The following is a 27,366-nucleotide window of genomic DNA, read 5'->3' as shown; positions in this document are numbered from 1 at the left end:
TTGGGGTTTGCCATGATTACACAATGCTGGTTCATCAGCTCTAAGTTGGTGTGTTGAAAGAAAGTAACATTGGTATATAGGATAATACAAAATCATTGATTACCCAAATGTTGTCCAGTATTTTATTTTGGAATTCAATATGTTTCTTTTTCTGGAGAATAACTTTCTAATTCTACTTTGCATGGGCTTGTATTAAATTACTTTGCATTCTCAGAGCACAGGCCGATTGAAACTGGAGGGAGGTAAACGAGATGGGCCAAATATCAGGAGAAACCATCCCGATTTAAATTTAAGCTGAGGACGATGAATAATCAAACAGTTTATAAATGTAATCACACTGCATTATGTTTACTTTAGGGCTCTGGACTAGCTTCAGATTATTGTTATGTTAAATGCTCACGCAATAATTCATTTGACCAATACTTAATGACCCTATAGACTAGGCATTGAGGAGGAAAGAGAAGGAAAGAATATTTCTAGTTCAGGTTAGAAGGAATCAGGGAAGGCTTCATGGAGGAAAGAAATCCTGTTGAATCTTGAAGGACCAGTAAGATTCAGGCAGCAAGAAAAGGGGAAGAAGATTTCAGGCAGAGGAAACAACAGGTGCAGTCAGAAGGGTGTAAGGAACAATGGAGTGTGGGAATTGCCTGTAGTTCCCTTTGCCAGGAGCAGAAACTGGAGAAGGCAGAGGTCAGAGGATGAGGCACAATAAGCCAGGCTCAGAGTTGGATTTTATCTTGAGGAATTGTCTCATATACACCATTACAGTACTATCCATTATTGTGCCAGAGATGGGACTATTTGCCTGGTTACTAAATAGATCTCTACAGCTGTGTTTTTGAGTTCTTGTCTCTGGCTTTTAAGCATTTTAATTTCTCCTGTAGCATTTTCAGGAGGGGGGCTATTTTGTACATGCTAAGGGCTGGAAAATTAAATAGCACAGCTTCTTAGAACTGTTTAAAATAAAAAGTATATAGTCCTTAACTATCTGAATAACAAATACATAAACAAACTTTGCAAGATTTATTGAGATTGTAGATTACATCTTTTTCCAGTAAGTGGGTTATGATTATACATTTATTTTTGTAAAAAGTAAGTACAGAGGAAGGAGAACACTCTTGGAATGAGAGAAAAGTTCCCTATCTTGATTATAGTGATGGCTTCATGAATGTATACGTCAGAACTTACCCAACTGTACACTTTCAATGTGTATGCTCACTGTGTGAGAATGGTACTCCAATAATGCTGTTAGAAAAAAAAAAAGGAACCAAAATCTCCTCTCCCCCTAAAAGAAAATCCATTCCTTAATCTATTAACTTTAGGATGTGAGTGAAAAAAATAAATAAAAAGTGATACTTCTAATTTTCACTTTAAAGCTTTGTGAGGATAACTTTAAGATGGCAAGAAATCCCAAGAACTACAGACTCCTATGAGACCTATTACTGGCCACCCAAAACAGCTCAGAATGATAAATTTTCCATTTTCTGAACACAAGAAAAGGAGGCTACAGAAAGCTGAGGCTAGAAGTACTCCTGCTGGTAAACAGTGAAATTTACTAACCAAAGGAAATCAAGAGCCATCAAAGGTTTTCAACATGGATCTGACCATATATATATATATTTTTTTTTTCAAAAATTTAAAGTTTGTCTTCCTTTTGACTAGATATCCAGGGACTCTTGAAGCTGAGATTTGAGAGTTGGGACTTAGGGGGCTGTTGGGAGGCTGTTTTAGCTGTCCAGGTGAAAGATAACAAGGGCTGGAATTAAGACAGTAAGAGAACAGAGAGAACAGCATGGGGGTACTGCTACTTTCTACAAAAGGCTCTTGGTTGATCCCAATGTGCTTCAAGAGTTGAAAAATCACTGTGCGAGAGATTGACAACAGCAGGTGGAGGTTGCCTGTGATGAGAGATCTGGTAGATAAAAGCTAAGTAGATATTTCAGAGTCCAGCAGGCCAATTAGCAAAGGGCATGGCCCATGTGGTGCTCTTGCTAGACCATTTCCCTTTCATTGAGCTGCACTCCGTGCCCCTACCTGAGATATGTCCCACCTGACACTGAGAACAAGGAAGAAACTGATAAGATTCTGCCATGAGTTTGGGGTATGAATGCAATTTTCCTGGGAATGTAAGCAATGGATGGGATAACTGCCAGACTTCCAATGATCCCATGAGATACACATAGTTCTCAATCCAAGGATTCTTAGGAGATAAAGGAAATCTCCTTTGTATAAAACAGGCACAGAAAAACCAAATTTCACTTGATCTTTCTTCTCCTGAAACCTTCCAAGTATTTCTTTTCTCTCCTTCGCTACCCAAGCTGCTGCTGCTGCTGCTTCTTCTTCTTTTTTAAGTTTATTTATTTATTTTGAGAGAGAGAGAGAGCACGCACACACAAGCAGGCTCTGTGCTGTTAACACAGAGCTCGATGCAGGGCTTGAACTCACAAATCATGAGATCATGACCTGAGCCAAAACCAGGAGTCGCCCCTCGCTACCAAGCTTCTTAAAAGAGAAGTCTACAAGGGATGCCTGTAGTCTACAGGGATGATTCTTGCTCCTTTATCTCTAGTCCTGACCTTGTTCCAAGGTCTGATATACATTTTCAACTGCCCACTGAACTTCTCTTTTTTTTTTTTTTTTTAATAATTTTTATTTTAACGTTTATTTATTTTTGGGACAGAGAGAGACAGAGCATGAACGGGCGAGGGGCAGAGAGAGAGGGAGACACAGAATCGGAAACAGGCTCCAGGCTCTGAGCCATCAGCCCAGAGCCCGACGCAGGGCTCGAACTCACTGACCGCGAGATCGTGACCTGGCTGAAGTCGGAAGCTTAACCAACTGCGCCACCCAGGCGCCCCTGAACTTCTCTTCCCATATATCCTACAGGCATTTACAATTCAATAGCATTACTTGGAATTATCATATTCAATATTTCACCTCAAACCTGCTTTTCTACTTATAGCCTTCCGTCTTGGTTAATGGCATCTAGTCAGTCACCTGAGCTAGACCCCTTGGAGTCATTTTTGACTCTCTGCTCCCTCACCAGTTTTTACCTCCAATATGTCAATGAGTGGCTTCTGAACCAATTAAGAACTCATAAGAGTGCCATGTTGTTTTAGGAAATGACCGAGTAGGCTTGTGCACTTAGAAGGTGGATGTGAACTGGGGGTAGTAAATCGTGTAAGCAGCATAATTACCCATCCTGGATGAGGTAGTACTTCAGGATCTCATCGATCTTGGAGGTGGGGGTGGCAAAGCAGCTCTCCACTAGGCTTTCTAAGCCATTCACGTGCACGACAGGCTCAATGCCAAAGTAGAGGGAGTCTCGAAGCTTGAGGGTGGGCAAAGCTTCTCGGTAAGGCTCTTCAAACTCATTGTCCTTGAAGATCTCCAGAGTGAATGGGAAGATTCCATGACTGCGGCCCATGATTTCCAGTGGGGTATTTCGAAGGTTAGGAACGTAGCCTTCCGAAATGGTGTACAGGCGTGGAAACTCGCAGGTCACTGGGATCAGCAGTTTGCTGGTTCGGATGATGATGTCTCCGCTGCTCCCTGGGGTCTGCTTGGGTAGACCTGTCACAAGGTTGCTTGCCACGATCTTGTCATTTACCACCTGAGCCAGGCCAGGGCCAGGAGAAGAAAAGATTTTATGTTTATTTCTAAGGAGTTCCCCATCCCCACCTCCCAAACCCTGCCCCACTCCTGACTGTAACATTCTCTCAACTTCTATTTACATCAAAACACATAAAAAATTTGGTTGCTGAAGACTGGAACTGTTTTTTTTTTTTAATCACTTCTTTTTAGCAAGATGTTCTGACTGTTAAGAATTTTATATACTACTTCATGGTCAACCCACGCATTCCTTTGGAGTATTACTCATAAAACCTGAACTATGCAGAATCAGCAAATTCAAAGCTCTGGTATTTTAGGAAGGAATGGCTTCTATTTTTTTTTTTTCTGGACTCCTAGACCTGCTGATCAGGCTGCGGCCTGACCTTGTGCTGAACTCATCCACAGGCAGAACTTCAGCTATCACATTTATGCAGATGACTTTCAGTTCTTTGTCTCCAGCCTTGTCTGCTCTCCGGGTGCCAGCAAATCCAACACACCACGGGGGCCTTTCTACTTAATCATCTACAGATACAATAAACACAATTTGCCTAAAGTGGGACCACCTTCTCCTGAGATACCACCCCCATGTCTCAATCTAAGTTCAATTAGCTCTCTGATTTCTCTTAGTCGAATTCAGCAAATAAATATTTATTTAATCAGAAGGTCATGAGAATCTCTGCCCTGATCTCCTAGATCCAGGTCCCCTTTTCTCTATCCATTTCTCATGCTTCTGATCTCATCACAACAGTGCCTGAAACCCCCCTCTATGGTATAGAGCCCAAACGTCTCACCCTCACACACAAGGCAGATCTTTGGAAGCAGTCTCGCACCCCCACCTCCACCCTACCCCGTCTACTTTTCTAGTTTCCTTTTCCAATATGAATTCCTTGCCAGTCAGTCTGAACTGCCCATTCACTCAGCATAAGCCTTAAATATTCCCATATCTGAGGCTTGCTCACTTGTTTCTCATCTGAAATGCCCTCTCCTCTCTGTATAAGCCACACACATGCTTCTATTCCAGTTCAAGTCCCATTTGTCTTGACATCCCCAATGTTTGTCCCTTTCTAGACTGCTATAGCACCTGTCATCTGTATCACTGTTTCTTTCTTTCTTTTTTAATTTATTTTTGAGAGAGAAAGAGAGGGAGAGAGCATGCATGAGTGGGGGAGGGGCAGAGAGGGAGAGAGAGAATCCCAAACCGGCTCTTCACTGTCAGCACAGAGCCCGACGTGGGGCTCCATCCCAGAAACCATGACATCATGATCCGAGCCGAAATCCAGAGTTGGACACTTAACCGACTGAGCCTCCTGGGCGCCCCTCACTGTTTCTTATTTATATTGTGTGTGTGTGTGTGTGTGTGTGTGTGTGTGTGATCTCAATACTACTGTGTATGTTCTCAAAAGTTAGGAATCTTATTTCATATATCCCTGAGACTTCAATGCAGATTCTTGGACAAAAATACAAACTTTGAACCTCTGTCTAGTTTACTACTCAAACTCTTTGTTACCTCATAAGTGAACTTTCATCTGTGTCATTTGCTTTCTTCAAGTAAAATAATTGGTCAGAGGAGATGCGACCAGTCTCCCAGTGCTGGTGCTGAGGCACTTGGGAAAATGTCTGTACACATTGGAGAGACAGGACCATTTAAGAACAGAAAGAGAGGAACTCTTCTTACCTCTCTGTGCTCACAGTGCCAGGACCACGGCAGATGCTCAATAATATATGTGTTAAATGAACGGCATATGATTCTTCAAGCTCCATTATTTAATGTGGAACTATTTCATCTATAACACAAGCCACGCTGCATACCTCTGTCAACTACCTCCCAAATAACTGGCTTTTGGTTATTCCCCAAGCGTCCTCCAGGAAGAACCTACATTGACCACTGTGCCACACGTCTTGAGGGAGAAGAGGATGTTGACGTGGGTGCCGTTGGACACTCCTCGGCAGGAGGTGTTGGTCAGGAAGAGCTCCAGACCGCCAACCAGGTCCCTGGGGATGCTCACTTCAATGGTATTTGACCTGCACAACACGGGGACTGCGGCAGAAAGGGGGGTACTGTTAGAACTGGGAAATTTGAATTGGGAGAAGGGTAAGGACGGTGTCTAGGGGAAATAATTTTAACCTCACACAATTTGAGCTTTTTGTTTTATCCTTAAGAAAATCTATGAGGCTCAAAACAAGTTGGTGAATAAAACCAGGACTCCTAACTCCCAGGGTTGTGGTCTAATAATGATCCTCAAATAATTGTTCCCCGAATGAGGAAATATTGTGTTTGAGTTTCAATTCAACATTTATTTCAAAGTGTGGATAGCATAGTTCCACAAACTGAAACACCTAAAGGATTAACTTTTAGCACAAACACAATTTATTGGCAATACAGAAAAAGTACTGCTTTGATGTAGGCTTAAATTACATAACAGTACTGCTCTGACTTTACCATTAATTATGTCTCATAAAACAGAGGTAATAAAAACAACGTTAGTGCACTTGGGAAAGAGTTCCAAATTGTCCTTGCATTGTTCAGTAAACCATAAATGCTGACTATAAATTCCACTTTAACTTAATATGAAAAAGATTGCTTTTCTTTGGTGTTCCTGTGTTCAGTTTTCCAGACTCTACAAATACCTGAAAAGGAATACTTATGGGTACTGTCAGAAAATATGTGAGGACAACATCAATATGGGAGGATATATCATAACAATAACACAGTATAAGGAAATCAGAGATAGGTGCTCATTAAATATTTGCTATGTGAATGAGTTAATATTCTGGACATAAATAACTAGATTTCCAGAAAATAGTTCTCAGAGAATTGTTGATGTTCACATTGTAATTGTAGGGAGACGAATCAGCTCCCTAGGGCTCTCAACTTAGTTTCACCACCCAATTTTCTGTTAGAAAAGAGAGGAACTGCATCAGTGTCTTAGACTTCAAAATTAACTATTAGTTATACTGCTAATAATAGAAATTAGAGAAAAAAATCAAAAGTAAAAAGCAAAGGAAACTGATGGACCATCAATCCCATTTCTGGGTATTTATCCAAAAGAACTGAAAACAGGATCTCAAAGAGATATTTGCACACTCATGTTCATAGCAGCATTATTTGCAATATCTAAAATGTAGAAGTAACTCAAGTGCCCATCAATGGATGAGCCCCTAAACAAAATGTAGTATATAAATACGGCAGAATATTATTCAGCTTTATGAAGAAAGGAAATCCTGTCATATGCCACATGGATGAACTTTGTGCGAAATGAAATGCAAAGTGAAATAAGTCAGTCACAAAAGATATATAGTCACATGAGGTGTCTAAAGTAGTCAAACTTCATAGAAATAGAAAATATAATAGTGGTTGCCAGGGCAGGGGATGGGGAGGGAGGAATGGGGGGAATTATTGTTTAATGGGTATTGAGTTTTAGTTTTGCAAGATAAAAACATTCTGGAAATCTGTTGCACAGCAATGTGAATATACTTACCACTACCGAACTATACATTTGAAATTGGTTTAGATGGTCAATTTTCTGTTGTGTGTTTTTTTTTTTTTGTACCAGGATTTTTTAAAAAGCAAAAGAAAATGAACTTTTTGGTAATGCTGTCTTAGAGAGCTTCTCTTTTGAATGATCCCAGAGTAAAGATGCAGAGATATACACTGTCGAAAGAGCTGGTGCTCTACAAGATGGGAATATTAACACACTTCAGTGAAGAAGGCAGGGAGATTCACGGGGGAGAGCAGAGGTTGAGCGCATCCGTGTACTACCTTGGCATGTGTGGTTATCCTCAGACAGCACCAAGCCCCGGGGACATTCACACTGATAGCCCTTCTCAGACACCAGGCAAAGATGGCTGCAGCCACCATTGTTATTGTGGCATCCTTCAATGTCTGCAATAAAACCAAAAGAAAAGGGAGTGATCTTGCAGGCCTCTTTCCCAAGAATTCTGTTCTTGGGCTGGCACTTGACATCAGGGAATATATTTGACTCATTGCAGTATCACTGGGGTCTAACCCAGTCACTGAGTCATGTAGGGAAGTCCACCCAAAAAATGTTTATTAAATGTTATAGCTAGAAAGAGCAATCTTAGAACATCTAAAGCTCTAACCTCTTAAGCTGGTCATTTTGTAGAATGACCTTCAATCTGGATTTGTCTGTTTTTCTCATGGTTATACGACAGTTTTGGAGAGGAAGACCCAAAAGTCATTTCTTAGTTGCTGTAATCCACCCATTTTGAAATTTTATAGCATATGACTGATATAAAAGGGACTGACAGAATATAAATTCAACTAGACTAGAGAGACGTATCCATTATTGCCAGTTGGTTGGATTGCCAGACCCTCTCCTCAAATCTCTAGAACAATAGCACTGGGATACGTGCCTTGGGCTGATAGCACACTTATAAAAATGAGGCCTGGATGACACACTCTCACATACTCTTTGTGACATTCCTCTCTTGAGGTGTTTTTTTAAAGTTTCCTTTAAAAAGCTTTGCATTTTGGGGTGCCTGGGTGGCTCCTTCGGTTAAGCGTCCGACTTCGGCTCAGGTCATGATCTCGCAGTCCGTGAGTTCGAGCCCCGCATCGGGCTCTGCGCCAACAGCTCGGAGCCTGGAGCCTGCTTCCAATTCTGTGTCTCCCTCTCTCTCTGCCCCTCCCCTGCTCATGCTCTGTCTCTCTCTGCCTCAAAAATAAATAAAACATGTAAAAAAAAAAAAAGCTTTGCATTTTCTTTCTCTTTCTCCTTCTCCTCCTCTATTTCCTTCTTCCTTTTCCTCCTCCTCCTTCCTCTTCCTTCTCTTCCTCTTCCTCTTCTTGTTAGTGGGCTTCATGCCCAGCATGGAGCCCAACATGGGCTTTAACTCACAACCCTGAGATCAAGACCTGAGCTGAGATCCAGAGTCAGACACTTCACCAACTGAGCCACCCAGGTGCCCCGGAAGTTTTGCATTTTCAAAAAGCATACGCAACCAAATGAACAAGAAAAAAATATTCAATTGTCAACTGAAGAAACTACCACACGATTTCATAGTTAGTTGGGAAAATTAATGACCTTTGTGGGCTCTAGACATTGTGAGGGGTCATCAAATTCCGGCATAAGTTTTACTGGCACACAGTCACGCTCATTCATTTACCAATTGTCTGAGTGCTTTCTCACTACAGGGCAGACTTGAGTAGTTTCAACAGATTCCATATGATCCCCAGAGCCTAAAATACCTACTATTTGGTTTACACAGAAGTTTGCTGCCCCTGTTCTAGGGGTAAGATAAGTAAAGGGAATGCTTTCAAAGCATCTCAGATGCTCAAAGAAAGATAGAAACCGATTTCCAGTTATAGTTATAATTCTCAGTTCAATAACAGTTAAAAAAAATTAGTTCCTTGGAACATTAGTAAATTAACCTGGGATCAACTGATTTTTGTGAAACAAACAAAGAATACAAATTTGCAGTGAATTAATCCTTGCAAAACTTAGGAAGTATTAGGCTATTATCTGTTTACAAATCTGGATACTTAAAAAGGATAAAAGTACTACTATTGGTTTTTGAAAGAGCTGAAAATGATATAGAACAATGTAGAAGGCAGCATAAAAATATACTAGAAAATGTTAAATCAACATTAATGGGATTTTTTTTTTCTAAAAATGATCTTCCTTAAGTCAATTTAATTTCTCTGGGTCTCGATTTCAGTATTTATAAAAGGAAAGGGTTGGACTAAATGTTCACTCAGGCTATTTGTAGGTCTAAAACTGCAAAGCACAAAATAAGTTGAAATTCTATGTTGGCATAAAGGGTTTAAGTCTCTTATGAGGATATTCCAAATGTTTGGATACATCTGGCAGGTGGGATTGTGGGTCATTTTAGTTACCTTTCATTTATTCCTCTGTATTTATTTTCTTCTATGAACATAATTTTCATAATAAACAAAACAATAAAAATTACATAAAATTAAAAAGAGGCTTTTATTTTAAAAAAGAAGATATAATTATTTAATGACTAAAGAAACAAATATGTTTGGACTATCAATAAGACTTAAGGGTTTCAAATATGCATCTTAATGCTAAAGTATACCTGATATATAAATTTTGTCTTCTCTTAAGATACTTTCAATCATGATTATTAGGTTTTAAAATTATATGAAGATTAACACTAATACTGCCAATAAAATGCTTGCAAATAATTACAAATGTTCCTCATGGAACATTTCATTAATATTTCAATATGCAAAGATTATTACATAAAATAATTAAGATTTAAAGAAGATTCAGGACACTACCCTTACTCAATAAAATTTAAAGTACATTTAGTCTTGTTATAAGTGACAGTAGTTTAATATTCTGGCTAATGGCCCCTCGGTTATTAATGCAAACTTGTTGCATAGAACAAAATGTAGGAACTAGGCATAATTTTTCCTTTCGGGACAATATTTTATTATGTTGAATATTACCAGAATAAAGTGAACTCTTATAAGCAGTGTTGTACCACAAATTCGATTTAGCCTCACAGACAAATCATAGGTCCTCTGTAAATAATAATTAAGCCATTGATCTCTTCATATAATCTGCAAAGATCGTTTTTCTTTTTTTTCTTTTGGTCCCTCAACTCCCAATGATATGAGATTCAGACTCAGTAAAGTGGAAGAGACGACATTTTAGTTGTGATAATTTACAAGGGCAAAGGTGTCTTAGAGAAAGAACATTACCTAAGTTTCATATCATTGTCAGAGTACACAACTGCCATTTCAACTATTTGACATACATTACAAATTCTTTTTTATTACTTAATCATATAAAATGTACACAGTATTTCTGCTATTAACAATAGAAAATTTTAGTTATCTTTCCCACAGTGTATTAATCTCCAGTAAATGCAAAGCATAGAGGGGGAAAAAAAAATGCCTGCATGTGAACCAGGTTCCCAAACTTCAAGATGGTAAGACTCACCTAATGGAACTTGGTAAAAACACAAACCCTAAGGCCCATCTCGCCCCCCTGAACCAAGGTTCCAGGAGAGAGGACTGGCAAGGGCCAGGTTTGAAAGCACCCGGGTGATTCTCCTCAGCAGGAATGTTTGAGAAACCCTGCTATAACCATCTCTATTATCTTCCTACTCCAACTATGCTCCTCTGCAGCAGAGGTGTCACCTAGAAGTTATTTAGAAATGTATTATCTTTGCCTGACCCCAGATCTACTGAATCACCATCTGCATTTTAACAAGATCCCAGGTGATTTATGGGCACATTAAAGTTTGAGAAATGCATAATACCCTATTTTTTCCCCCAAATTAAATGTGGCACCTGGCTGGCTCAGTTGGTAGAGCCTGTGCCTCTTGACCTTGGGGTTGTAAGTTACAGCCGCACACTGAGGGTAGAATTTACTTAAAAAGAAAAAAAAAAGTGGCCCTCTGCCTCTTGCAAAATACAACTGCCTTTATCTTGAAGATGAAATCAAAACCGAATTCTGCCTGCAAATGACAGTCCCCAGTGACGGTGAACCCCTTTTGTCATTTCTTTACATAGCCCAACCTTGACTCTCTCCTAATGCTGGACAATTTCATGAACATCAATCAAAGAGTAAGCCAATGGTTTAGTCTGGGATCTTGATCTGAATCCCTTCTTACCCATTCTCACCTTCACACGTCTTGCCATCACTTCTTAGCACACGGCCAACCCCACAGTCACAGCGATATGAATTTTTCAGATTTACACAGATCTCACTGCAGCCACCATTGTTTTGCTCACATTCATTTTCATCTGTAGAAGAGAAACCACCCTGTTTACACACTGTTGAGCAGCTCAATCTTTTCCCAAGCCCCTTAGCAGAGTCTTCTCATCTTTTCAGAGCCTGTCGATACACCAATCCTTTGCTGTAATCCTCATAATCACTTCCATTAACCTGATCTCCTAAACCAGGTTATTTACCCATCTGCCCTCTGCTAGAACAGAAGGCACTTAGTTGTTGGCCAATTAATTCCCTTCTAAGAGCAAAACTGGGGAAATGAAGTTTCTTTTGTTACCTGGCCTCACCTATTTGTTTGTATTGGTGAATCTCACTTTTTCCAGTGAGTTCCTGAAGTTTAACTAAATAAATACAGACTTACAAATCAAACTGTGTTTTAAATACATCAAAGGAACTTGCAGTGCAGAAATGAATAGCTGATAAAAATTATGTGTGAGGCCATCTTCTATTATAATATGAACAACTGCCCTTGAAGTCTATTTTAAATATTGGAATATTCCTATTCGGTACTTAAGCAATGACTGTTAACCTTTTTAAGAATCTGATAAAGGATAAGTACTCTTGCTATAAAAAAAAAAATGCACAGCTGCTTGCTATAAAAAATGCAAATGTCACTTCCCGTACTTCTACAAAGAAAGAGAAGCTTGGGAGATACATGTATCATGGCTTGGAGTTGGGGATAGGGGTTTGGGATTTGAACACCCACAGGGTGACAGATGGCATGGCCTTGGGCTCAGGAGAGGAGGTGAGCTGCAAATGAAACCCTGCTTAAATCCAGGACCCCAGAAAAGATATCCCCACAATGAAAGGGGGAGTAGAAGAACTTTGCCCTGAGGCCCACGGACACAGTAAGCAAGCTCTCTCTGAGGCCTCGGGGAGAGAAAAATCCTTCATAAACAACGCAAACCCCAAGTCAGGCTTTGCTATGGTTGAAGTATGAACTTATAATTCCCATGGAAAATGGGGATCTTGGAGCTGAGAAACTGGTATAAAATTTGGCCTGGACTGGCGAAACTTCCGTTGTGCATGACAGAAGCATTTGAAAAACTGCTCTGTAGTCAAACTTCCACAAACCAGGCAGTCAGAGGGGAGTTCCACAGAAACACAATTTCAACAGGTGGTGGTTTGCCACAAAACACCACACATGAGGAAATGATCCACGATGAGAATGGCTTGGCAAGATAACAAATGGAAGGCTCTGAACTGGAGATAACAGAATAATCCTGAAAAATCTGTAATGCAATGATCTAAAAAATTACTAAACAGATAAAAGAAAGGATAGTAACCAAGATAAAAGAAGTATGCAAAAAGACAAAGTAGAATTGAAACTAAACAAATGCACAGAACTTGTAGAAATGAAAAATGTAGTGCATAAGATTAGACTCTTCACTGGGGCCACTACTGCCTGGCAAGTGGATGGTTAGAAGTGCCAGCTGCTTTCCTGGATGTGGCCATACTCTGTCCCAAGCCTGGACAGCTTACCTGGAGACTGATTTTTTTCTTTTTCTTTTTTCTTTTTTATGCGAGACAGTAATACACTTCTGATTTAAACCATTGGTATTTGGGAGTTTACTGTCACTTACGGCCTTAGATGCTCTCTGCCCCAGCAATTCTACTTTTATGAGTATACTCTAGAGAAAATCTCACACATGGAGTAAGGGATCATTTTTATGTTAATTTTAAGAACAAAAACAATGGGGGCGCTTGGGTGGCTCATTCGGTTAAGTGGCCGACTTCGGCTCAGGCCATGATCTCGTGGTCCGTGAGTTCTAGCCCCTCGTCGGGCTCTGTGCTGACAGCTCAGAGCCTGGAGCCTGCTTCAGATTCTGTGTCTCCCTCTCTCTGACCCTCCCCTGTTCATGCTCTGTCTCTCCCTGTCTTAAAAATAAATAAACGTTAAAAAAAATTTTTTTTTAATTAAAAAAAATTTTTTAAAAAAAGAACAAAAACAATGCTATATATTGTTATGGGTACATACATAAATAATAAAAGCATAAAAACAGGGACCAGAAGAATACACACTAGTTTCAAAACAGTGATTACTCCCAGAGGGTGAAAAAGGGAAATGAAAAAGGAGATGGAGTGAGATGACTTCATTTGTATCTGTAAAATTTCATTAAAAAGAAAAAGGGGGCAGCTGGGTGGCTCAGTGGGTTAAGCATCTGACTCTTGATTTTGGCTCTGGTCATGATTTCACAGTTTGAAGGTTTCAGCCGGGCATGGGGATCTGTGCTGACAGCACGGAGCCTGCTTGGGATTCTCTCTCTCTCTCTCTCTCTCTCTCTCTCTCTCTCTCTCTCTCTTTCTGTCCTTACTCTGCTCTTGTGCACTCTCTCTCTCTCAAAATGAATACACATAAAAAAAAAGATTTACTTTTTAAAAAATTCTTATTTATTTTTGAGACAGAGAGACAGAGAGAAAGAGAGACAGAGCATGAGTTGGGTACGGGCAGAGAGAGAGAGAGAGAGACAGAATCTGAAGCAGCTCCAGGCTCCAAGCTGTCAGCACAGGGCCCAATGCGGGGCTTGAATTCACAAGCTGAGAGATCATGACCTGAGCTGAAGCTGGATGCTTAGCTGACTGAGCCACCTAGGTGCCCCACAAAAGATTTACTTTAAAAAAAAAGAAAAATGGAAGAAAAAATGAACTATAGTTAAATCTGGGTACATGAATTATATTATTTTATCATTCTGGCCAATAATCCCATTGTATTATTTTCTTTTACACTTTTCTTGGACTAAAAAATTAACATAATTTAAAGTAATAATTAAAATTATATTATATATATTTTTTAAAATAAAGGAAAACTTATATTAACACAAAACTTTGCCTTTAATTTCAGGGAATTCATGACAGACTTCGAATAGGAACTGAGGTGATTTCCCTACACACTGCTAGGCAAAGATGTCCAACATAAATTGCTAACCAAGAGATGTGTACAATATGCAGCCTTTGGTGTAAAAAAAGGGCAGTAAATAAACATACATATTTACATTTTTTATATCTGCCTGAAGAAGTCTTGGGAACATACATCAGCAAATATTACAAGAGTTTACCTGAGATGGGGTTGGAGAAGGGACAAATGGAGGACAGAGAGCTAGACATTTCATTGTATACCATTCAAGCTGTTCAATTTGGGACCCATCTAATTATCTTATCTATTCAAATGTTATATTAAAACAAAAGCTGAGGGGTGCCTGGGTGGCTCAGTCAGCTGGTGCTGACAGCTCAGAGCTGGGAGCCTGCTTCAGATTCTGTGTCTCCCTCTCTCTCTGCCTCTCCCCTGTTTGCACTCTCTCTCTCTCTCTCTCTCAAAAATAAACACTAAAAAAAAAAAAGCTGAGTAATGAAACAAAGCCTGTCTTAAAATGAAGCCAAATATTTCCCAAGCACATCGCATGTGTGTGTGTGTGTGTGTGTGTGTGTGTGTGTGTGTGTGTGTGAGACAGAGAGGGGGTTAGGGAAGGAAGTTAGGGAAGATTACGGGAACAATCGTCTCCTATATCCCAAACCTTTTAGCATTAATCACACGAAGTCCATCATGCAAGATCCCTAAGAGCTGGCACAGGAGGGCATAAACATACTCCATGGGGTTGTCAGTGGGGTTCATTAAGGAGGCTGAAGAACATAAACTTTTCTACAATAAGAATCTTTTTATATTCCTTTCAACTTAATCCCTGTTCCATTTGACCTGTTACTGTTCTTGAAAAGGCAGGTGTGGGCCAGTGTTCCCTTTCTCTCTGGGTGTGTTTTAAGTGTTTATTTATTTTTGAGAGAGAGAGACACAGAGAGAGAGAGAGAGATCATGAGCTGGGGAGGGGCAGAGAGAGAGGGAGACAGAGAGAATCCTATGCAGGCTCCACACTCTTATTGAAAAGCCAGACGCAGGGCTCGAACCCATGAACCATGAGATCAGGGCCTAAGCTGAAATCAAGAGTCGGTGACTTAACCAACTGAGCCACCCAGTTGTCCCTGGATGTGTTTTAAACCTATTTGAGTCTGAATACCTTAATGGGAAACTAATGTTATGAGTCATAACATTAATGGGAAAAGATATGATCTTCAGTCTTGGGTTTTTAAACTCTATTTTGTTCCAGTTACAGACAAAAACTGAGTGTAAGTAGACAACTCTAGATTTCCTAGAAAATTATCTGACTCCCATTTCTTGCTACTCAGAGAAACCAAAATTATGTTAGTGCAGCTATAGGAGTATGTTCTTAGATAATCCTAGAGCAAAGCCATCTGACAGAAATACAAAGCAAGCCATGTAAGTAATTTAACACTTTCTAGCAGTCACATTAAAAAAATTCTAAGAACACATTTCATTTAATCCAATATGTCTAAAATATTTCCTCTAAATATAAAATCAATTTTAAAATTATTGAGATATTTAAAATTTTTTTTTGAATGAATCTAGTGTGTATTTTATACTTACAGCATATCTCAATTTGGATGCTAAATTTTCTTTTCTTTCCCTTCCCTTCCCTTCCCTTCTCTTCCCTTCCCTTCCCTTCCCTTCCCTTCCCTTCCCTTCCCTTCCCTTCCCTTCCCTTCCCTTCCCTTCCCTTTCCTTTCCTTTCCTTTCCTTTTCTCTTCTTTTTTAGTAGGCTATATGCTGGGCATAGAACTGGAGCTTGAACTCACAACCCTAAGATCAAGACCTGAGCTGAGATCAAGAGTCGGATTCTCAGCCGACTGAGACACCCAGGCTCCCTGGTTGCTAACTTTTCATTGAATTACTTGGTTGGGGAGTCCCTGGGTGGCTCAGTTGGCTAAGCGGCCGACTCTTGACTTCAGCTCAGGTCATGTCATGGGATTGTTGTGTGCTCACACCACTGAGCCTGCTTGGGATTCTCTCTCTCTCTCTCTCTCTCTCTCAATCTATCTTCCCCTGCTCACTCTCTCTCCCTCTCTCTCCTTCTCTCAAACAAATAAATAAACATTAAAAAAAGAGAAATACTTGGTTGGCATTTAGAGTCATAAAATTTACTGTTGGTTACTCAAGTTGTCCCAAACATTTTCGGTTTTCCAATGACTGAATAAAATATCACTTAAAAAAAATTTTTTTTTAACATTTGTTTTTGAGAAAGAAAGAGACAGAGAGAGAGAATGGGGAGGGGCAGAGAGGGAGACAGAGGATCTGAAGCAGGCTCTGTGTTGTGAGTGCAGAGCCTGATGCGGTCTTGAACTCATGAACTGCAAGATCATGACCAGGGCCGAAATCAAGAGTCAGTCGCGTAACCAATGGAGTCACCCAGACATCCCTCAAGTATCAGTTTTTAAATTAAAATTAGGTAAAATTAAAATTTAGTTTTTCAATCACACTAGCCACATTTCTTTTTTTAAATTTTTTATTTTTTTAAATGTTTATTTATTTTTGAGAGACAGAGAGAGCATGAGTGGGGGAGAAGCAGGGCGAGAGAGGGACACAGAATCCGAAGCAGGCTCCAGGCTCTGAGCTGTCAGCGCAGAGCTGGATGCGAGGTTCAAACCCACGAACTGTGAGACCATGATCTGAGCCAAAGTCAGATGCATAACTGAATGAGCCACCCAAGGGCTCCCACACTGGCCACATATCAAGAGCTCCACAGCCACACATGGGTAGGGGCTGCTGTATTGGACAATGTGAGTCTAGACTGTTCCTCCACATGTATAAATTTGGTTTGAGGGTTTAGTCACAAACTAAAAAGGCAAATACTGTTCTAAGGGTTTAGAGACACAAACTAGAAAAATGACAGTCAGGAAGTTTTTGATTTGCCTTTTGATGTGAATGGCCTATTTCCACCTCACAATTAGTTTCTTACCGAAGCATGTCTGCCTGTCAGGGCCTAGCACAGTTCCCGGAGAGCACGTGCATTCACTGGTGTCCAAGCAGCTGCCGTGGCAGTCCTCATCACAGATGTCATAAAAATCTGTGGAAAGATAAGGTCGACCTTTCATGAGGGGTTAAGGACCAGAGGACACTCATTCATGAGAAAGCCTCATGGGTTCAATCATGAGGTAGGAGCTCTTGGCCAACATTGAGAGTTCTCATAGTTCAGGGTTTATGTAACCCAATGGAAAGAGATACTGCCCAGGGACATCTGTCATTTAGATCAATGGTTCCCAACTTCAGATCCACAGGTGATAGTTTCTGCAAATCTAAAACCTCACCAAATACGAGCTGTAGATTAAATAAGTGTTATGCCCTATTCTTCTATGTATTTTATTTTTTATTTAAAAAGACTTTTTAAAAACATTTATTTATTTTTGAGGCACAGAGAGAGACAGAGCATAAGTGGGGGAGGCGCAGAGAGAGAGGGAGACACAATCCGAAGCAGGCTCCAGGCTCTGAGCTATCAGATAGAGCCCAATGTGGGGCTTGAACCCATGAACCGTAAGATCATGACCTGAGCCAAAGTTGGATGCTTGACTGAGCCACCCAGACACCCTGTACTCTATTTTTTAAATGCATACAGATTTTTTTTTTTAAGTGTCTGACTTCGGCTCAGGTCATGATCTCACAGCTTATGAGTTCAAGCCCCACTTCGGTCTCTGTGCGGACAGCTCAGAGCCCGGAGCCTGCTTCGGATTCTCAGTCTCCCTCTCTCTCTGCCCCTCCCTTGCTCGTGCTTTGTCTCTCTCTGTCTCAAAAATAAATAAACACTAAAAAATTTTTAAATGCATGCAGATTTTGATGGGATTAATAACACAAACATTTGTTTTAAAATACTACTGATCTCAAGCAGGTTTTTCCCATTACATATCATTTAAAAAAATCAATGGATACTAAGCACAGTACTACCTTATGGATGTCTGATATATATCTTAAAAAAGGGTTCTCCATTCTCAAAAAGGTTAGAAGTCCACTACTGAAATAACCCAAGTCAATATTTCATTTTCTAATGTTTTGTTTGAGTGGAACAAAGGCAAAATAAAAAAGAACTGATCAAAGTCATAATTCCTTTCCCTTTCTGTTTCTTCAGGACATCTTCAGAAATCTAAGAACAGATCACAGAAATCACAATCTGAAGTTACCTGTGACTCTAAATCAATGTTATTTAGACTCTGAGATACTACGATAGCTCAATTTCATACAGCATTTTTCTGATGCCATCTCTGGCCCTCATAGGGGAGGAAAAGAGCACAGAGAAGGTACTCACGACCACAGTAGGCATGAAAGCAGACACTGGGCTTGGTCAGACGATATACATAGTAGCCACCCGGACAAGCCTTGACCTCCACCGTGGTGTTCCAGAGGCAGCAGTTCCCACTGAAGCTTGCGCAGGCCTGGCGTTGCACGATGCCATCACCTTCTAGAGGGTGGCTACCATTGAGCCAGACAGGTGCATGGGTTCCACAATGGTTTTCAGGTATGCAGAAGGTGGGCATGGCATCCCCTGCCATGCCTGTGAAGCGATACCACTCCCCATCCACATGGTTGTCACATAGAGGGGCGCCTTGAGACTCATCGAACTGGTGGTCGGTGTTCCTCCATGGCTCATTCAAACTGATGTAAGCAGAGCAGGGATCTAGGGCTGGGGATGAAACAGACACCTCAGAGGCAGGCACCTTGTGGTGTTTCCGATTACAATGGCGAAAGCTTGAGTCCACCTACTTCATCTTACATTTTGGCTTTTGGTGGGGGGGGGGGCGGGGCTTAAGAAAGAAATAATCTAAAAGCCCAAACAGTAGCTGTTTAAGATGCCTCAAGTTGACTTAAACATATTTTATAATGCCTGCTGCAAAAATTATTTCAAATCTATTTATGGTTTAGTGTTAGTGTTGGACTCAACTTTTTATCCAGAGAAATCATTTGATAGAAGGGTAGTTGTTCAGATCAAGGGAGTTTAGGATTATAGTTTCACTGAACTCTGTTCGAGTCAGACAATATTTTGAGTATTGTGTTCACCTAGAGGCTATATTATATGAAAGTATGGACAAATCTGGGGTCCAGTGACCAGACTCGGAAGGGAACCTAAAAATTACCAACTGGGGAAGAAGCAGAGAACTATACTTTGGAGAAAAAAAGACTGAAGAGTATGCATCAGTTTTCACAAATGTAGGTATTCTGTTATTAGAGCAAGAGCAGACTATTGCAGGGAGGGATTTTAGTTCAGCTATGGACTAATGGAGAGGCCGTATCTCAGTGTTGTAAGCTTTTCATCTAAGACATTTAAACAAAGTATTTGGATGGTCATTTGTAAGCAAGACTGTGAATGACATTTTGCACTGCTGGAAAGTTTGACTTGTGAATAAAGGTGCACAGCTCATCCCACTGAAAAGGAAAATGCCTCTGGCACAAATCCACTGTTTTGAAATACACAGTACACTGACAAGTAATCAGCAAAGATATTCTCAAAGGGAATGTTGGCATATATTGAAAACTTATTGAAAATAGGAACTTTTTGTGTATAAACAATGAGCTACGGCATCATCCTACAGCCAAATTTCTCAAGCATGCCTTTGTAGTGCATAAATCACATGGACAAACATCTCATCAAAAATATTTTAATGACTCAAGACACCAATATCCTCTATATTGTCACTGCTTCCCTCAACTTCAAGGAAACATGGAATGAATATAGGCCAAGTGTCTTTATGAAGAATCTATAAAACCAAGAAATTCTAGAAAGGAATACCAGCCAGAGAGTACTACTATCCTTTGTAATGCACATGAGGCCAACTTACCTGACATTGTAGTCAGGGAATTCACATTAAGACCAATGCGCTTTGTAGACAGAAATTCAGTTTTAGCAAATACTGCACAATAATTAACTGTGGATGGACCATGATCATAAAGTTTAAGTTGTCTAGAAAATATTTTGAATTTTCTAAGTCTACTTTTGAACTCCAATTTTCTCTCTAAATTCAGTCACATGTAGAGGAGGGTGTAGCCTAGTGCTAATGGCCCCAAAGAGAATATGAAATTTTGCGAGAGGAAGTAAGGCTATTGCACTTTCTGGAAATAACACATTTGCAGAGTTGCACATGGCAGGAGCCTCTCTCTCTCTTTTAAAATGCGCCTGAGATATTCCAGCTGCGCCTTAGACCGTATGCGATGTCACTTGAGGGCAGGAAATGTCCTCATACAGACTCTCTCCCCTCTCAAAAGGGAAAAATTCCCTCATCTGCTCTCCCAGCTGTGATTCTCTTAAGAAGCAAGGTTTCCAGGGCAATTTTGCAGGTGATTATAAATTCATAGAAATATTTGGTTGATCTCCTTGGCTCTAATTTTATAAGAAATGGTTAGGTACTCAACTTTTAATGGCTTTTGCAGAAATTCCTAAACCTCCCTCAACAACTATTTCATGATTTATAAAGTTTTCCCTTAAATTTAACTGTCATTTTTTGGTGTTATTTGTTAAAAGTTCACTTCCCCTCATTGAAGGGAACATATGGCACAAATAGGGGAAATTTACTGACTATGTTCTGTAAAATAAATATATTTTTAAGTTACCCATGCAATATTTTCTAACATTAAATACACCCATTCCTCTCCACTCCTTAGATCCTTTAATAATCTGGCCACTGGTGTGAATTCCTGTTTTCAGTCTCTCAGTGTGGAGTCTGGCATTCAGTATTAAGCATGCTGCATCCTAAATTGCTGATGTATACACTCCTTAAATGGGAGACCTTCAAAACGAACAATTCCATCGGTTCCTTGCAAAGTTGAGTTCCGGGCCAGCCCTGCCAGGAAGGTCCTCCGTCTTGGCCAGGATTCCTGCCTGAGGTCCCCCATCCGCGGACCCCCGTCTGGGATGCACGGAAGCTTGTGTGTCCCCAGGGCTGGCACCTCACGGGGGCCAAGTGCAGAGAGCAAAGTCAGCCAGCATCCCCACCCTTCCATCTCCAGCCCTCCAGGTGGGGGGGATGCCACCCCTTGGACTGGGTCCAGGCGCCCCCAGTGTCCTTCCTTCTGTCTCCGGTCCTCCCAGTTCCTACTCTTCCCCTGTACTTCCTGCGCTCTCACTTCCTCTCTTTTCCCTCCCCTCCTTTTTTTCTTTCACTTCCCCTTTCCTATAGGGGAAGACCCTCCCTCGGGGATCCCCAGCTCCCAAAGTCGTTAATTCATTCATTCATTCATTCATTCATTCATTCATTCATTCATTCATTCTTTTTAATTCTCAAGTTAGTTAACATACAGTGTAGTCTTGGCTTTAGGAGTAGAACCCAGTGATTCATCACTTACATACAGAAGCCGGTGCTCATCCCAACAAGTGCCCTCCTTAAAGCCCATCACCCATTTATCCCACCCTCCACCCCCATCAACCCTCAGTTTGTTCTCTGTTTTTAAGAGACTGTTATGGTTTGCCTCCCTTTATTTATCTCGCTTTTGGCATCGAGTCAAAGTTCTAGAAGGGCTGCAATAAATAAATTTAAAAAAACCAAAAGATCTGGGAAGAGAGAAGATGTATGATGGGTGGGAACAAGAGGTATTGGAGAGTAAGCAGTAAAGAATGGGAAGAAAGGCAAACAGAAGCTTCCGGGTGGTGGAGGCTACTTTTGCTGGGGCAAGTCTTGGTTAGTTATTGGCAGAAGATACGGGTGATTAAACCTAGCTCAAGTCTATCTTTTTCTAATAGACTATTTTTTAAGAACAATATTAGATTTAGGGAACAATTGAGAAAATAGTACAAAGAGTTTCCATATACTCTGTGCCCAGTTTCCCCTATTATGAAACATTGTACATTAGTTGCAGTACCTTTTCCACAGTTAATGATCCGAAGGTGATACATTATTATTAACTCAAGTCCATAGTTTAGATTTCCTTAATTTTTGCCTTTGTCTTTATTCTAGGATCCCATCCAGGATACCACATTACCTTAATTTTCACATCTCCTTGGGGTCTCAAGCCTATTTTTAATGTGCATCCTTAAAGGTGCTAGAGTAAGACCTGAGTTACCCTGAAGAAATAAATCGGGGTCAATTAAACAGAGCTACTCAAAAGTGCCAAGCAGGATGGCTCTGTCCATCTCGATCTCCTCTTACTCTCTCTTCCAATTAGAACTTAAATTCTATTGGAAAAAGGAGAAATGTGTTAGTAACTGGAACTGAAACTTTGTTTTGCCTCGTTGGCCAGTCTTGTGCCAAGCCTGAGAAGGGAGAGAGTTTATGATTCACTCAGTCTATGCAAAAAGTTCTTATTTACAGATGTCTAGACTGAGAAGTTCAATTTATCCAGATCTGTGCCTTTCATGGGGATAGAGCTTTCATTCAGTCCCTTGAATTCATTAAAAACAAAACAAAAAAACCAATCAACCAACCAACCAAAAAAACCCCTCTATCCTCAACTCTAAAGATTATTTTTTTTTTTTTTTGCTCTTAAAGTTGGAATTCTACAAGTGCCTATAATATAAAGAAGTTAGAATTCTTTTTACATGTACTCCAAGAAATATTTAGCTTGTGGAAAGCTGTTGGTTGTGGCAAATCCATGGAAATTCTGGATGCCTGGGCAAGAGGCTAACTGGAACATGAAACAGAAATTCTTTGAAAATGTATCTATCATAGGTTATCACACATTTTCTTATACTATTCTAGAACCAGTATTTAAGATATTGGAACCTAGTTCTTATCTGTTCATAATAGCAAATTCCTATATCAAAAAGTGCGTTGTGCCAAGTATGTGACACAAGACTCACCCATTGGTGATGCAGGTGTGATGGTGAGAAAGACGCAGGTGAGAAGCAGGAATTGAGACATCTTCTAGACCAGCCACCGCAACAGACTGGAAATCCTCTTAATTCCAGTTGTCCTTCGTCTCTTCTTTTTCAAGCAGTTTTTGAAAAAGGTCACTAGGCTCTTACCAAAAAAGACTTTACAGTACTGGTTGGGGCTTTATCAGAGGAAGAGGATGAGTGGGATAAGGTGTCCATTGTTCTGGCCTTGACCCCAGATAGAAGCACTGCTTTACGCTGTCAACAGGGTTATTGATGTTTTTCTTCAGTGGGGGAGAAAGCCCGTCACAATCCCTCATCCTCCTATTGTTTTCTCTCAAGAATTCCCTGCACCAAGGCCTCCGGTATCTTATCCAGAAGGGAACGCTAAGTGAGGGACATCCCCTTGTGTCAAAATCTTGTTTTGTGACTTCTAGGAATTAATTTCATGGTGTTGCAGCCGTACCATTCATTGCTTATGAAATGAGAATGGGATAAAGCCAAATTGTTGGCACTGGTCATTAGGAAACGTCTTGGTCAGATGGTGAAGGAGTTTATAAAAGCACACTAAAAAGTAGTAAGGAGACGTGTGGATTAGGGACAACATTTTTTTGAAGCAAGCTCCTAAGTGTGCTTTATTATGGTCTTTGGTCTCAAAACTTCCTAAAAAGAAGGTTTAAGTTGTGTTTTTACCAATTCCAGCAGCAACACCTCAGTTTTCATAGTGTCTTTCTGTTCCAAATTAAAATGGTTTAGTGTTCCTTATTTTACTAATTCTCACACGAAGAGGTAGAGGCTTCAAATTCGGAATGACTCACTCATTAAAAGTAACAACACCGAAAGTGACGCTTACTAGAATTTCATTTTTAGACAAAAGAGGCAAAATGAAGGGACCTGCATATTATGTGTCCCCAGACAACCTTTGGTAATTACAGGTCCAGAGTCTGCCAGCTCCCTGACGTTCTACAGTGTGTGGACACCTGGGACTTGGCAAGCACTAGTATGGGAGATAAGGTAAAGGGAGGAGAAAGAGAAGGGTAGAGGACAAGTTTTTATTTTATTTTTTTTACCATTTAAAACAATGTTTATTTATTTATTTGGCGGGGGGCGGGGGGAAGGGGCAGAGAGAGAGGGAGAAAAAGAATCCCAAGCAGGCTTTGTGCTGTCAGCGCTGAGCCCAACGTGGGGCTCAATTTCATGAATCATGAGATCAGGACCTGAGCTGAAATCAAGTCTGACACTTAACTGACTAAGCCACCGTTTTTTTGTTTTTTTTTTTAAGTCGGTTTCATGCCCAACATGGGGCTTGAACTCATGACCCTGAGATCAAGAGTTGCATGCTCTACTAACTGAACCAGCCAGGTCCCCCGAAAGATTGTGTTTTTAAATACTATATTAAACCAGGATCTGAATGATATCAAAGTTTCCTACTCTTACCTTGATCTGATGCTTTGGGCTTCTATCATTCGTACACTATTTATATTTCTTGTCCTATAGCCACATTTCTAGTGACTAGGGAAGGGATATTTGTATTAGGAAGTAGTTCACAAATGTGTCTTCTTAATCTCTTGTCACATTTTTTTCCTATGCTAAGTGGCATCCAAATTGGGGTGGCCCCTTTCTTCTAAGGGTTTCAGTTCAATTAAACATTAGTGCTTACTAGGGGCCAAGTGCCATGCTGTCTCTGGTCTTTGACAGTGACTAAAGGTAAAAGTGTTCCTGCAAGCACAGAGTTTACAGTGCTCTAGAGTGGAAAGCTCTAGCAAGGGGTTTCTGTTGATCTAAATTTATAGTTAGCTACTTTATCACTAGCAGATGATAGCAGAACACAGGCGATCTGACCATTTTTAGCTTATTAAGTTGCAATTTGATGGCAGCAATGGATGCATCTGGGACTGAGGAACCGTCTCATTGCAGTTAAGGAGTTGGTGCTCTTAACAGAAAAAACAAAACCCTGCAGTTTCCTGTCCCTGAGAGACCATCTGAGTGCTTCATATGTGTTGCAGAGAAACAGAGGACGTGTGCGTGAGATAAACTCAGATTTGCTGCCAGGATTGATGGCCAGAGTCAAGGACTTTTACCAGATAGCCCTCTGGTTCTGTAAACAAGCATTCCCAGGATGGTAGGACTTTTTTTTCTTATTCCTATTTTTTCCTTTTTAGTTGACCTGCCATTTCATTTTAATTTTTTATGATGAAAAATTTCAAATGTATACAAAAGTAGAAAGAATAATACCCAGCTGCAATTACTAATATTTTGTCAATCTTATTTATATACCAAGATGCATTTCTAACATATGGCCTTTTTTACATAACTGTAATGTCATTCTTACTACTATGAAAACTTAGTACTAATAGTCATTTCATATTAAAATTCCCCCAACTGTTTCAAAATTTGCATGGCTAGTTTGAAGTCAGGATTCAAACAAGAGCCATACATTGCATAGAGTTATATCTCTTGAATTCTCTTAATCTAGAATGGTCCCTCCCTTTTCCTCAATGCTTACACCATTTGTTGAGGAAAGCCAGTCATTTGTCCTATAGAATGTCTCACGTTCTAGATTGCTTTGACTGCTCCTTGTGGTGTTTTATAGCGTCTCCTTTCCCATATTTAATGTTAATTCTTGTTCATATTTTCTTATTTTTCTAAAGTACGTGCTATTAGAAATTAAAAACAAAAATATTCTGGTGACACTGAAGGAATTTAATGCACTGGAGGAATGCAGGAAATAGATCAGTTAGGAGGCAGATGAACCATTCTGCTGTTCAGGAGAGATCTGAGTTTACCTAACAATCTGAGAGCTACCAGCTTACAAATGGGGGAGGGGAGTGAGTGAGATCATCTATGGAAAATGGGGCCCAAGATGGAACCCCAGAGAAGCCGAACATCAGATGTGGGCAGAGGAAGGGGACACTGCAAACGAGGCCAAGAAGTAGTCAGAGATTTAAAGAAGGAAACTCAAGAGTCGAGTCACAGGAGCAGAAGATATTTTTGAGGAGGGATTGCTCAGTGGATGATGAATTTATAAAACATATGCAAATGAAAATTTATATAGTGGGTCATTTTATATTCAGTAGAATTCATTACAAATTAGCCTATACATTTATCCTAAGGATGTAACTATGTAGTGCATTCTGGAAGAGAACAAGTTTGTACTTACTTGGGAGAGCAACAAACTAAAGATCGTTGGCAGTGATAAAAATGAATTACAACTCTCAACAGTTTTGGTGAAACTGAGTTCCAAAATCCAAGAAATTCCACTTTTCTGTGAAATCTCTCTAGATTGATTTTAAAAATTCAACCTATTTGTTTTTGTAAGCATCTACTATGTCCTCACCACAACCCTTGAGAAGCAAGATACAGCAGTACATGTGACATGAGCTCTATTGTTTCCATTTACCATATTCACCACACTCACCAATTCTCCGTTACTCGGTCTGGTTGTTTGGTCATAGGAATGCACTGATGGGTTGGGACACAGACGTCTTCTCTGTGCCTGTTTCCTTCTCTTTAAAGCACTGGGCTTACTAGACCAACGGTTCCCATCGGAATCACCAGAAGAGCTTATTACACACAGATTGCTGGCCCAGTGCCTAGTTTCTGATTCAGTGGGGATCAGAGAAATTGCATTTTTAACAAGGACATACCAGGTTGCTGCTCCAGCAATCATACCGTGAGAACCCTTTTACTTTTTCCATCTCTAAAAGTCTATTATCCCTTAGCAAAACTGCATTATCGACACTCACTAATGGATTTAACTCTCTATTATCTATCTCCACTGAAAATTCACTGAAGCCTAACAATGTCGTGGAATGTGTAGACATTATTTGCTGAAACCAAACAGTGGCTTAACGTTTTCAATCTTATTTTCTTCCACCTTACTTCAGTCTCAGGGATGTCTGCTCTCAGTACATCTCACACTGCACTAAATACAGTCAGACATTTAACGTTTAACATATGATTTTTGATAGGCCGTCAATGGATTAGGTAGCATGTGATATTTTCCTGTTTGGTGATCATACAAACTCTTAAAATAATGAATATTTAATCTTGGTTCATTCTTGAACAACTTTCTGAAGTCCAGAAGACCACACTGGGCAATCTGGTGGTCTGATACAATAGAAAATTTTCCTGGTAGTCAGGAGATAAGGATATTGGTCTCAGTCTTGCCATTGGCTTTATTACGGCTGTAGAAGTCACTTAACCTCTGGTAGCTCTGGAAAATTAGGAAAATACTGACCATTTTAGATTCAGGAGGCATGAATGAAATGCCTGTTTTTAAAATACGGGCTCTAGTAACCAAATTTAGTTTCAAAATAGTAGTTTTATAAAAATTAATTTTAGAAGTAGACGCTTCTCCACCTAGAATTACAGGAAAATAAGGTTTTGTT

The 27,366-nt window shown here is 40.2% G+C and overlaps 1 protein-coding gene across 2 annotated transcripts in view; it reads right to left on the bottom strand.

Moving 5' to 3' along the window:
* The window catches only part of OIT3 (oncoprotein induced transcript 3), a 40,578-nt gene extending 13,325 nt beyond the window's left edge, over positions 1 to 27,253 (bottom strand). Inside the window, exons 1-7 of one of the 2 annotated variants that reach the window (XM_015067654.3) lie at positions 22,961 to 27,253; positions 18,482 to 18,856; positions 17,144 to 17,251; positions 11,231 to 11,353; positions 7,373 to 7,495; positions 5,490 to 5,650; positions 3,198 to 3,613 (exon numbers count right to left, since the gene is read on the bottom strand). In XM_015067654.3, coding sequence (XP_014923140.1) covers positions 3,198 to 3,613; positions 5,490 to 5,650; positions 7,373 to 7,495; positions 11,231 to 11,353; positions 17,144 to 17,251; positions 18,482 to 18,856; positions 22,961 to 23,021 — 1,367 coding nt within the window. In that variant the 5' untranslated portion in view covers positions 23,022 to 27,253. The remainder of the gene's footprint in view (positions 1 to 3,197; positions 3,614 to 5,489; positions 5,651 to 7,372; positions 7,496 to 11,230; positions 11,354 to 17,143; positions 17,252 to 18,481; positions 18,857 to 22,960) is intronic. The other variant, XM_053207257.1, reaches the window with a different exon arrangement.
* Positions 27,254 to 27,366: the final 113 nt, after the last annotated feature.

This window comes from Acinonyx jubatus, chromosome D2 (assembly GCF_027475565.1).
Source record: "Acinonyx jubatus isolate Ajub_Pintada_27869175 chromosome D2, VMU_Ajub_asm_v1.0, whole genome shotgun sequence".
Taxonomy (NCBI): domain Eukaryota; kingdom Metazoa; phylum Chordata; class Mammalia; order Carnivora; family Felidae; genus Acinonyx; species Acinonyx jubatus.
The sequence above is the reverse complement of the archived record's forward strand: the minus strand, read 5'-3'. Positions and strand labels throughout refer to the sequence as shown.